The sequence below is a fragment of the Gracilinanus agilis genome, chromosome 3, assembly GCF_016433145.1.
Source record: "Gracilinanus agilis isolate LMUSP501 chromosome 3, AgileGrace, whole genome shotgun sequence".
Lineage (NCBI taxonomy): Eukaryota > Metazoa > Chordata > Mammalia > Didelphimorphia > Didelphidae > Gracilinanus > Gracilinanus agilis.
Window position 1 is genome coordinate 481523873 of NC_058132.1, and position 12043 is coordinate 481535915.

The following is a 12043-nucleotide window of genomic DNA, read 5'->3' on the forward strand; positions in this document are numbered from 1 at the left end:
ACCTTTTGTCAGCCACTTCCTGGTGGTGTACCAAAGCCAAAATGAAAAAATAAGTCCTGGTTTGTTTTCATAATGTACCTAATTTTGTGGCGTCTGCTGCCAGGAAGAAACCCAGTAGAGCAAAGAAGTATTTACTTGTAGCAAAGAAGATAGAGAAATATTTGCTATTTATGAAAGGCTCTTTTTCCCCATTTCCCTCACATAGACATATAGATGTATGTTTATTTTCCTTCAACTTTGGGCTCAATCCAAATATGAATCTAAAATAAGTGTTTGTCTCTTCACAGGTGATTGCTATGATCAAAGGCTTACAGGTACTGATGGGGAGGATGGAAAGTGTCTTCAATCATGCCATTCGTCATACCATTTATGCAGCCCTTCAGGACTTCTCCCAGGTTACACTCAGGGAGCCTTTGAGGCAGGCCATCAAAAAGAAGAAGAATGTCATTCAGAGGTTCATATTTGTTTACTCTACCTTCCTGGCCCTCTCCCCACCCTTCTATTTTTATTTCTAAAGCATTTCTATAATTATTTTAATGTACAGATTGTGAGTGTTTTTTTAATTGGTTTTTCTTTGTCAGCAAATGTACTAGAAAGGCAAAGGGTATTAGATTGAGAGCTAATCTTGATTCAGAAAGATCCATTTAAATTTTTTTTTAATTTAATTTAAAAATTTTTTCCTTGGTTACATGATTCATGTTGTCTCCCTCCCCTCTTTCCTCCCTTCTCCCAGAGTTGACAAGCATTTTATACATATATTATCACTCAAAATCTATTTCCATATTATTCATATTTGCAATAGAGTGAGTGATCTTTTAACTCCAAAACCCCAATCATATCCCCATTGAACCACGTGATCAATCATATGTTTTCCTTCTGCATTTCTACTCCCACAGTTCTTTCTCTGGATGTGGATAGCATCTTTCTCATAAGTTCCTTGGAATTGTCCTGGATCATTGTATTGCTGCTAGTAGAAAAGTCTGTGTAATAACAATTGCATTGCTTTTAGTAGCAAAGTCAATTATATTTGATTGTCCACAATGTTTCAGTTACTGTGTACAATGTTTTGGTTCTGAGAAAGACCCATTTTTAAGTCCTGCCATAAGACACGATTTGTCACTTAACTACTCTTTGCCCACTCTCTTAAGACCACTCTCTAAGATTGAAAATGATAGGAGTTAATACAAATATTAATAATATGAAAATAGGTCTTGATCAATGACACATGTAAAATCCAGTGGAATTATTCATTGGCAATTGGGAGGGAGGTTTTGGGGGGGAAGAGGGGAGGGAAAGAACATGAATCATGTAACCATGGGAAAATATTCTAAATCAATTAATTAAATAAAAATTTTCAAAAATTAATTAAATAAAATTTTTCCAAAAAAAATAGAGAGAAAATGATAGAGTTGCTTACCTGCATGGAAGAAAAGTTTTCATAAGGAAGAATTCCTCACACAGATAAAATTAGAGAGGAAAACCCCTAAAACTAACCTAAGTATTTTGATGTCTTCTGTCTTGTGAAAGGGTGGCATTCTAAACTAGAACCTAAAGGACCATTCTCTGTAAAATACCAGATGAGATCACCTAGCCTCTGCTTGAAGATTTCCAGTAAAGGGGAACCCTCCACTCATCAGGATAGCCCATCTCCCTTTGGGACAGCTCTGACTGTTAAAATTCCTCTCCTTATGATGACCTTTTGAGATTTGGTGTCATTAAGTGCCTTGCACAAAATTATATGATTCAGAAGCATTAAAACCAGCAACTGAACCCAGATCCATAATACCAAGTCCAGTGCTTAAGTAATGTAATTTATATTTTTCTTAAAAAGATTAGTTTCCTCTTTTTTATTAAGAGCAATATGGAAATCCTAGTAGTACTCCCTGTTTGATTTTTTTCAGCAGAATTAAAAAACCTCATTTTTTTGTATGTGTTGAAGTTTTATTTTATATCCCTTTAGACCGATTGATCTGTGGTTGTCTGTTTTAATTATTTTCAGTGGATAGCATATAAGACAACAGTTGCTGAAATATCAAACTGGTATTTTGTTATGTCCACTTCTTTTCTAGAAAAACAATTGCTTTTGTTATGTTACTATTTAAATGAAAATCTAGCCATTTTTCTTCCTCTTGAGACTTAGTTTGATTCAACACTCTTTCCCTAAGTTTATAGCTGGTAGATATATACTGAGATACAACTTCTAGATATAGTTAGGTAGTAATCCAACTTATATAGGAAAGGAACTACACCTGTGGTTTTATTTAAGCTTCTAGGTGAGGAAATTACCTCCACCACAGTAGATTTTGGCCCATTCTCTTAAACTTAGAATATTTATAAGAGTCACCCACAACCATGGGAAGGTAAATAACATTCTTAGAATCACACAATCAGAATGTGTCAGTTAAGACTGGATAAATATTAAATTAAATATTTGTTGGAAGAATATTAGTGTCAGTTAAGACTGGATAAATATTAAATTAACTCTTTGTTGGAAGAATATTAGTATCTTCAGAATATACTTAGGAGGTGGGCCTTTGGGTGGGGATTTAATTATTCTTCTTAAAAAACATGGATATAAATAAAGAAATTTTTTTATTTATTATGTATAATGAGCAAATAAAATTAATGTTTAATATATTTGTATTAATAAATGATGTTATGAATATATTATTAAATAAATAATATAAATGAAATAATAATATAAATAAAATAAAAATGAATAAAAATATAATTTATTTTAAAACCATATAGCAGAGAGCTTTACTATTGAAACAAGGCTTTCACATTGCATTCATCTTTCTTTCCCTCATCCTTTAAAATGAGTTAATTTAGAATGAACTGTGCACAGTGTATAGTGATGAGGTAACACTCTTTAAATAAATATAATGCTTGAATGGTTATATGTACACTTTTGACTTTGTTGCCCTATTTTGGTGATTGAATATTTTTGGGATGTGGTTCTACAGTGTTCTACAGGCCATCAGAAAAACAGTGTGTGACTGGGAAGCAGGCCATGAGCCATTCAATGATCCTGCTCTAAGAGGAGAGAAGGACCCTAAGACTGGCTTTGACATTAAAGTTCCAAGACGAGCAGTAGGGCCATCCAGTACTCAGGTATTCCTCTTTCTTCACTCCATGCCAATATAGATCTTATAGTCTATAGCTAAGCTGGGGACATTTTTTTATGCTGGTAATTCTAAAGGTGGGAAGCATGTTACGAAATAGGACATTGAAAAGAAAATCAAAATGAATAATATTCCCCTTCTCCATCCCTTCCCCACTCATCCCCTGAATAAAATGAATGAAAATGTGTCATTTTGGTTACGCATTGACCTACCTACTTTTCCCAGTGCTATTTCCTATTCCAAATCAAATGCTTTTTAAAAAATCTCAATTTGGAAGTCATTCAGCAAAACAAATTTATTTTAAAAAGATACTTAAATTTTACAGATTTCTCTTTTTTGCATTCAGAAGCTCATTTACCTATCATTTAATCTCCCTTCCTGAAAACTTGGGTGAAGAGCTATGTATATGTGTGATTATGAATAGTTCATATATTGTGCTTTTATGTAGTTCTGTTATTGTTGTTCAGAATATGTGGTCATGGTTTATGTATGGGAATCTGCAAAATGTTAATCTCTGTAAAAAAAAAAATAGTTGAAATTCTAAGTTTTTGTGGCTTTAGTGTTTCATTATTATTAAACCACCACCAATGTTTTCCTCTCTTTGGTATGTTTGAGCCTTAAACCTCAGCAGCTTTTTGTGATCATTGCCTTTCACAAACTGGTATATTCTATCATTCTTGTCTTATTTTTCCTTTTCTGGGGCTAAACACTTCTGACTGATCTCTTCTGTTAGGTGTTGTTTGTAATCTCTTCGGTAACACTGAAAAAAAAATTTGAAAGATATCAGCAAAACAAATAGCTGATTATCTGAAATGTTAAAGACTTTATGAAGTTGGAAAAAAAAAAAACGAAAAAGTAAAATGATAGCTTAGATTTGGCTTGCCCAAAAGGAAGAAACTTGCCTACTCTCATAGTGGCTAAGTTTACACCTGCATGTTGACTGCATTGCTTTCCACACCTAACAGACTAATCTCTTTTCTCCTCTTATCTGTTTCCATTTCCTAATTGACCCACGTGTGTTTTATTAACGGATTCTCTCCCCCGCCTTTCCCTGTCTGTTGGTTTTTAGCTCTACATGGTGCGCACTATGGCAGAGTCCTTGAACTCTGCTGAGCTGTTGAAGCAGCTCAAGTCTTTGGGAATGGAAAAGCTTTTGCATGTGGTAAACAAGTTTCTGAGGCAGTCCTACATCTATCCACCTCTTTTAACCTTTGGTGGTAAGACATTACTTTTTTTAAAAAAAAAAAAGTTTATGGCAATAAGGTGAACTGTTCCGCTACAAGTTGTCTCTACCTGAAGAAGTAGACCTACAGCCCAAATGAGAAAGCCAGTCCTCTCTCCATATGATATTTGGCTCATTGGTTTATGAATAACTCGATTCATGGGATACCTACATGGGATAGCCGCCATATTGATGCTTGTTTTTCCCTCTCCCAGAAGGGTAACTATTTCCCGACAACCCCAGGGATTATCAATTTGTAGCCGAGCAGTCGCTTTCTTTGTTTTTTTGAGTTTTGCTCAACTAATGTTCCATGTGTATTTTTCCCCCCCTTACAAATGTTTCCTTGAATGATACAGCTTTACATGGTGAGAACCATGCTAGAGTCCCTCATTGCAGACAAAAGTGGTTCCAAGAAAACTTTGAGAAGTAGCCTTGAGGGGCCCACCATATTGGACATAGAAAAATTTCATCGAGAATCATTCTTCTACACTCATTTGATAAATTTCAGTGGTAAGAGATACAGATGATCAGTGTTCAGCCAAGCATGTCCTAACACCGCTAACACCATCCAAAATGTTTCCGATTGCTTCAGTTAACTTTGCTCTAGTCTGTTTTCTGCTCACCCAGGACAGCGAAGCATTATAACTTTTGCACCATAGTTCACATTAGAGAATTCAGTTCAATGTTTGTTCTGTTTTGTGGTTGTTCTTGTGGTTATTGTTTTTTGAAGCTTCCCTGGCTATGGCACTCTGGCTACAACTATAGAGTAATGTTTATCTATCTATCTATCTATTTATTTATTTAGGTCCATTTTTAGCAAAAGTGAGTGCCAGGGCTTGCAATGGTCTCTTTTAATTTTAAACCAGAGTGTGATCACAAGGAACATTAAACAGTATGGTTTACATCATTTTTAAACTTCATACCCAGTATAGCATTGACAAATGTTTCATGTCTAGTCTTTATATTTGGAAAATGGCAACTCACTTCCAAACTCAGGCAAACCAAATCTTTTTGTTTTGTTTTGTTTTATTTCTTCTTCAGGAATACTCCTTAGTTCTTGTTTGAAATGTAATCGGAAACATGCTACCCAATAGATTTTTTCCACTGCCATCAGATGTATCTAGTCTTTGTCACCACCATATTGTGCTGTCTGTCATGTTGATTTTGTTGCCTGGCACTTGGCTTTTAAAGTGCTGAATCTGTCCTGGCCCTCATGCTTGTCTTCAACAATACATATATTGGAAGGCAGAATTGTGAGGGCATTAATTTTTTTTGTTTTAAATATCTTTTTGTTTTTATTACTACCCACCTGTATTGTGTGATAACTGTGCCTCCATTTCCTAATGGTAGTCCTTAAATAATTTTTCTCCTATTTAGAAGAAAAGGGGATCCTTGATATTTCAGTCCAAACCCTTATTTCATTTCTCTTTATTAAAAAATTTTAAAAAATGCATGTCTCTTTTGTAATGCCCTTTTAGCCAAGACACATGCCAGTGTCAGTGTGGAAATTGCATAGTAGAAAGAACAGTATGGGAATAACTAGATAATAGTGGATAGAGTGACAGATCTGGAGTTGGGAGGACCTGGATTCAAAATTGACCTCTGATACATTATATCTGTGTGACCCTGGGCGAGTCACTTAATCCCAGCTGCCTAGCCCTTGCTGCTCTTCTGTCTTAGAATTAATACTAAGGCAGAATGTAAGAGTTTTTTTGAAAGAAAGAGAAGTGTGTATGGAAGCAGAGAATCTAACCAGAAAATTACTTGACATTTATTAGTTATGTGACCACATGCATATCATTTAATTTCTCTGGACTTCAGTTTTTGACTCTGTAAAATGAGGATTACATTATCTCTGTAGTCTCTTCCAACCCTAAACCTTTGGTCATCTGAATTGTCAAGAGTCTGGTGATCTACAGTGGGGGGCAGTTTAATATTTATTGCTCCTCTAATGTCATTTGTGGCAGCTAGAATGCTTTATATCAATATATATACTTAGACCCCCTACCTTGCCCCTTTAGCTTTGGACTGAATTGTATTTTTATCTTGGGAAGATTCTTTGGTAATTATTTTTTTACTAAAGGGAAGTAAAGCGACTTTGAATGGCTCATTGGGGTGCTTTTTTTTAAATGTGTGTTTGTATGAACATGCATATGTATATAATTTTTGTTTTCTTGGGGATGGGGACCTTGGAAGGTTTTACCCTTTCTTTCCTGTGCAATGGGGTTCCTTCCATTAGCTCTGGGAACTGTCAATGTTCCTTGAATTGTCATTTTTTTTTTATTTTATTTTTTTTTTTTTACAAATGGCAACCACTATTTTAGCTTGCTTTTTCTGGATACTTCTGGTTATGTAAGAGCCTAATGCAGTGTGATTTTAAATCCCTCAAGAAACCCTTCAGCAGTGCTGTGACCTCTCCCAGTTATGGTTCAGAGAGTTTTTCTTGGAATTGACCATGGGCAGGAGGATCCAGTTTCCTATTGAGATGTCCATGCCGTGGATCCTGACAGATCACATCCTTGAGACCAAGGAGGCATCCATGATGGAGTAAGCTTCTCTTGTCTTCTTCCCTTAGTGGGCTGATAGGGGGACACTTGGATGCTTTGTCATCTGACTTGCGTTTGATGGTGACTTAACTTTATAAAGAATGAACACAAAGAAACATAAAGTAAATTAATCAGCAAGCATTTGTTAAGCACCTATTATATACTATGTACCCAGCATTGTGCCAGGCACTAAGGATATTATTATAAAGATTGAAACAATCTTTACTTTCAGTCAAGTGACAGTCTAACCCAGTGGATTCAAACTTGAATAGAAATAGAGCCACTAAACCATCCATAGTGGTCCCTGAAGGTCACATATCACTTCGAATACCATACATTAACATTATCTGTATTCTGTTGTATTTTTCTTTTATTCAACATTTCCAAATTACATTTTAATCTGGTTCAGTCCATGCTGAGAAATATTGCAGGTAATGTGTTTCCAATGAAACCCACTATTTATCTATTTTTTAACAATGGAAATCACCCTTGAGCATATTTTGTTTAAAATCACAAAATTACCAATCTGGCCTCAGATACTTCCCAACTTTGTGACAATTAAACTCAATTGCCTCGCTCTTATCAGTCTTCTGCCATGGAACAGATATTTTGTATTGATTCTGAGACAGGTTAGTGTTTGTTTGTTTGTTTGAATCACCAATTGTCACCTGAAGAAATGGCTTTTTTCCACTGGAGTTGAAATTATTAAAGTGTATTTGAGATTCACTGGCCTCTGTTGTGTAAACCAGAAAACAAAGCAAAGGGGAAGCAAACCTGTGTTCCCTAAGTGTTTTGGGGGAAATGGTGACACTTCTGCTTTTTCTATAGATTTGACTAAATATCCTTTTATAAAATCTTTAAAATAAACAAACAAGAAAAAGAATAGAGGAAGCAGACTGGGAATATATCTTTGAGAAGTTATGCCCTTAATGGTTGCCACAATCTTAACTAATTTTAGTTTCCTCTACCTTATTAAAATGGCATCTTTTTTTGTGTTTATTTCTACTTTAAATATCAGACATTTGCCTTTCTTGTCATTGTACCCTTCTGAGAAATCTGATGGATAAATTCCCCAGATGGAGTAAGAGGGAGTACGTGGACATCATCCACATCGCTGGCGTTTATATAGTTCTTTAACATTTTTAAAGTGCTTTACAAATATTGTCTCCTTTGATCCTCATAACCACCTTGGGAAGTTGGTGCTATTATTATCCCCGTTTGATAGATGAAGAAGCTGTCTGACCAAGGTTAAATGACTTGCCTAGGGTCACATAGCTGGTCATTGAGGCTCATTTTGAACTCAGGTCTTCCTGATTCCAAGTTCAGTGCTCTACTGTGCCTCCTACCTGTGTCTTTGACATCACTCATGTGAGCATTCAGTTTCCAAAGTTTTTACACTGTTGGATGACTTTTAGCACAAAAGCTAAATAAACTATCTGAGTTGGAGTCTAATTCTTAGCAGTCAAACATTAAGAACTATGCTAGGCACTAGGGCTACAACGATAAAAGGAACCAGTCCCTGCCTTCCCAACCACAATACATTTTGGGATATGGGCATTTGGAGACATTAGTGTGTTCCCTATTTGAAAAGAGACATTTCTTTTCCTTCTTATTTAGAAATAGATTAAGAATGAAAGAGCCTAATGTCTTATAAGTTTATGGGTTCATAAGAATTATTATATTGTATGAATTATGAATTATTTCCTTGTGAGATTTTTATAAATAGTTGTTCATTGTCTAGATTGAAAGCACCAGACAAAATTGAGAAAAAATGCTTATAAAAGCTTATTTTTCCTTCTCCCAGATATGTTCTTTATTCCTTGGACTTGTATAATGACAGTGCTCATTATGCCTTGACCAAATTCAAAAAGCAGTTTCTCTATGATGAAATCGAGGCAGAGGTAAGTTGTTTTGTTCAAATAAATTTTAATTCAGCAACAATTGATAAAAGTGCATATTATAAGCAGGGAAGTCAGTGGCTTAAACATTTCTCAATTTTATTTAAATCTAGTTCCGGCAGCGCTCGGGAGCCATGGGCTTTGCCATATTTGATACTTCTTCTCTTCCATGCAACTCTCTCTTACTATTGTTCTACATTGATTGAAGAAGTTGGCATATTAGGAGTTCACTATGGCAATGAAGTCACAGATCCAGACAAAACCCAAAATCTTAAATATAGTTAGCATTTGCAGATTTGGAGGGGAATCATTTTATGATCACACCCCTCTACTTTCTTCTATACAAAACCATAAACTTAATTCTGATTTCTAGATTTCTTTATAAAGCCACAATAATTAGTTAATGGCATTTTTTTTCTCAAAAGTTTTTACTAACTAACAATAGTCTGGACCCGCTATGGAGTGATCTTTCCTTGTTAAAAACCAGTGAGTGTAAATAAAACTGTCTTGCAAAATTAACAAGTAACCCTTACCTAGATAGTCCTTTAAGGTTAAAAAGAATTTGAGGTATGTGCTATAATTTGACTTGTGAAGTAAGTAGGGTGAATGTTATCTTCATTTTACAAATAAGGGAACTGAGGTTCAAAGATATTGAATGATTTGTCTAAAGTCTCTGACAGCCAGAATTTTAGAAACTAGTTCTTTTAATTCCATGTCCAATGATTTTACCAGTGTTATGATAATCCTGATGGTATGAGGATCTGAAGGTGTTAGTTAGGCTACACTGTTATTTGAGGATAACATGAGATAGAAGATGACTACCACGAAAAATTAAAAGTACTGAACATAAATATTATAATGGTATCACATAGCTCACATTTTTCCAGGCCTTGGAAGTTAGTGCATTGTGATCACTACATCTTGGGATATAGGGATGTGAAGACTGGGGTGTTCCATATTTGAAAGAGATATTTTTTTTCCTTCTTATTTTGAAATAAATTAAGAAGGGCAACTGGGTGGCTCAGTAGATTGAGAGCCAGGTCTAGAGACAGGAAGTCCTAGGTTCAAATCTGGCCTCAGACACTTCCCAGCTGTGTGACCCTGGGCAAATCACTTAACCCCCATTGCCTACCCCTTACCACTCTTCTGCTTTGGAACCAATACTTAGTATTCATTCTAAGACAAAAGGTAAGGGTTTAAAATAATAATAAATAAATAAATGCAAGATAGATGAAAATTATAATGAATTCAGTGAACTAGGCAGCAAGAATGGGGGAAGAATATAGTGACTGAGTACTGCTCTTACTAATTGTCAGTACAATTATAATTTGCTATTTCTTATATTCGGTTGTTGAATGATTTTAAAAGAGATTTTCTCCAATCATTTCTTCATCAGTTTCACAAAAAAATAAATAAGGAATCTTGGCAGGGAGTAGAAATAATTTTTTAGAGCTCTATAATAGATCATAAGATCAGGCAGATCTTCTATTAGAATGATCATCCTAGTGTTATTTTAAGAAAAGAAGTTTATTGAAAGCCTTTGTTTGTATATCATCTGTATTTCCCATAATATTACTCCTCAAACCCTCTTTGAGAACTATCCTTCATAATTAAGTAGGAAGAAAGAAAGAAGAAAATTTCTTCTCACTAAATTAACATCTCACAAAAGGCCAGTGTTCTTGGGCAGTTTCCCATACCTAGGACCCTATTAAAAACTTGGTACATGGTTGTTGTTTTTTTTTTTTTTTCAGGTGAATTTGTGTTTTGACCAATTTGTCTACAAATTAGCAGATCAGATATTTGCATATTACAAGGTTATGGCAGGAAGGTAAGTGTTAATTAGGTTTATGATATTGGGACAAAATAACGTTTCACCTTTTTCTTTAGAATTTGCCATTCATCAGGTAACAAACTATCTGCCCTCTTCCTTTCCATCCTAGTTTGCTTCTCGATAAAAGGTTACGGTCAGAATGCAAGAATCAAGGAGCCACGATTCACTTGCCACCATCTAACCGCTATGAGACACTACTAAAGCAGAGACATGTGCAAGTAAGCGAGCTTTTTTCTTTGGTTATAATAGGAAAGTGTTAGCTGGTTTTTAGTTGCTAGAAATAGATGTAAAAATGGATATTGGTAGGGATTTGTGTGGCGGTCTCTGCTTACACGGATAGCACTTGAGTTGTAAAACACATTACGTCCTGGGGAGCTGTATCCACAGCCCTGTCTGCCCTCCGACCAGCTTTCTGACTAGTAATAAAGGGACCAGGGAGGGGTCAGAAGAGAATATGAGTCTTAAGCAGGAAGACAGTCATTCTCCCCAAGAGCTGAAGAGTCAAACAAAGACTGTTGCCCACGTCATACTGGTGGCCATGAATGTGGCTCTCTCTGGTGGCAGTTCACATCCATTCCCTGATGGTCAGGGTTTGTTTGCCCCAGACTTTGGCAGGTTTCCATGAGAAGTGGGTTGTTGGTTCCCTTCTCCATGAGTCACGCAGAGGAAGTGCTTGAAAGTCCCTTGTGCATGAGGGATTGTGAGGAGAAGAGCTTGTGTGGTAGCCCTTGCTTGGGGATTTCCCTGGGAGAAAAGTTATCATTAATATGTTGACTCTTGATTTTTCCTCCCATGACCAAAGTCTGTGAGGCCGACATTTTGATTTCAACCCTGCCTCCACCCCCAACACACACAAAGATTTGATGAATTTCTCTAACACTTGTTTGTGTTCTGGCTCCCATCAAAAAACCAACAATAAGTAGTACTTTGGGAGAATCAGAGAAAACCTTTGAAAAGAGGCAGTGTAGCGTAATGGAATGAGTGCTGGAGTTGGAGGTCAGAAAATTGGTTTGAACCCTGGATTTTGTCTTAGAATCAAAACTGTGTATTAGTTCAAAGGCAGAAGAAGAGGTAAGGGCTAGGCAGGGGGTATTTAAATGACTTCTCAGACATCATTTCTTTATTCCCAGGAATGTCCTTTTTTTTATGCTTATCATTGTTTTTATTAACTGACACACTTGGAGAAGGATCTTTATCTCTATTCCAGGTTGAGTGATGCCAGATCAGGCATTGAGATCGACTTGTTGTTGTTGTTGTTGTTATTGTGCTGTTGTGCTGTTGCTTCTTCTCCTCCTTCTCCTTCTCCTGCTTCTTCTCCTCCTCCTTCTCCTTCTGCTTCTTCTCCTTCTCCTCCTGCTTCTTCTCCTTCTCCTCCTCCTTCTCTTTCTCCTTCCTCTCTTTCTCCTCCTTCTTCTCCTTCT

At 36.0% G+C, this 12043-nt stretch overlaps 1 protein-coding gene across 4 annotated transcripts in view; it reads left to right on the forward strand.

The window, feature by feature from the left end:
* CYFIP1 (cytoplasmic FMR1 interacting protein 1) overlaps window positions 1-12043 on the forward strand; it is a 107964-nt gene that overhangs the window by 27254 nt on the left and 68667 nt on the right. For all 4 annotated transcript variants that reach the window (XM_044670404.1, XM_044670407.1, XM_044670406.1 and 1 more), the window contains 7 exons: window positions 288-454; window positions 2967-3114; window positions 4704-4857; window positions 6738-6894; window positions 8698-8794; window positions 10543-10619; window positions 10732-10840. In XM_044670404.1, coding sequence (XP_044526339.1) covers window positions 288-454; window positions 2967-3114; window positions 4704-4857; window positions 6738-6894; window positions 8698-8794; window positions 10543-10619; window positions 10732-10840 — 909 coding nt within the window. The remainder of the gene's footprint in view (window positions 1-287; window positions 455-2966; window positions 3115-4703; window positions 4858-6737; window positions 6895-8697; window positions 8795-10542; window positions 10620-10731; window positions 10841-12043) is intronic.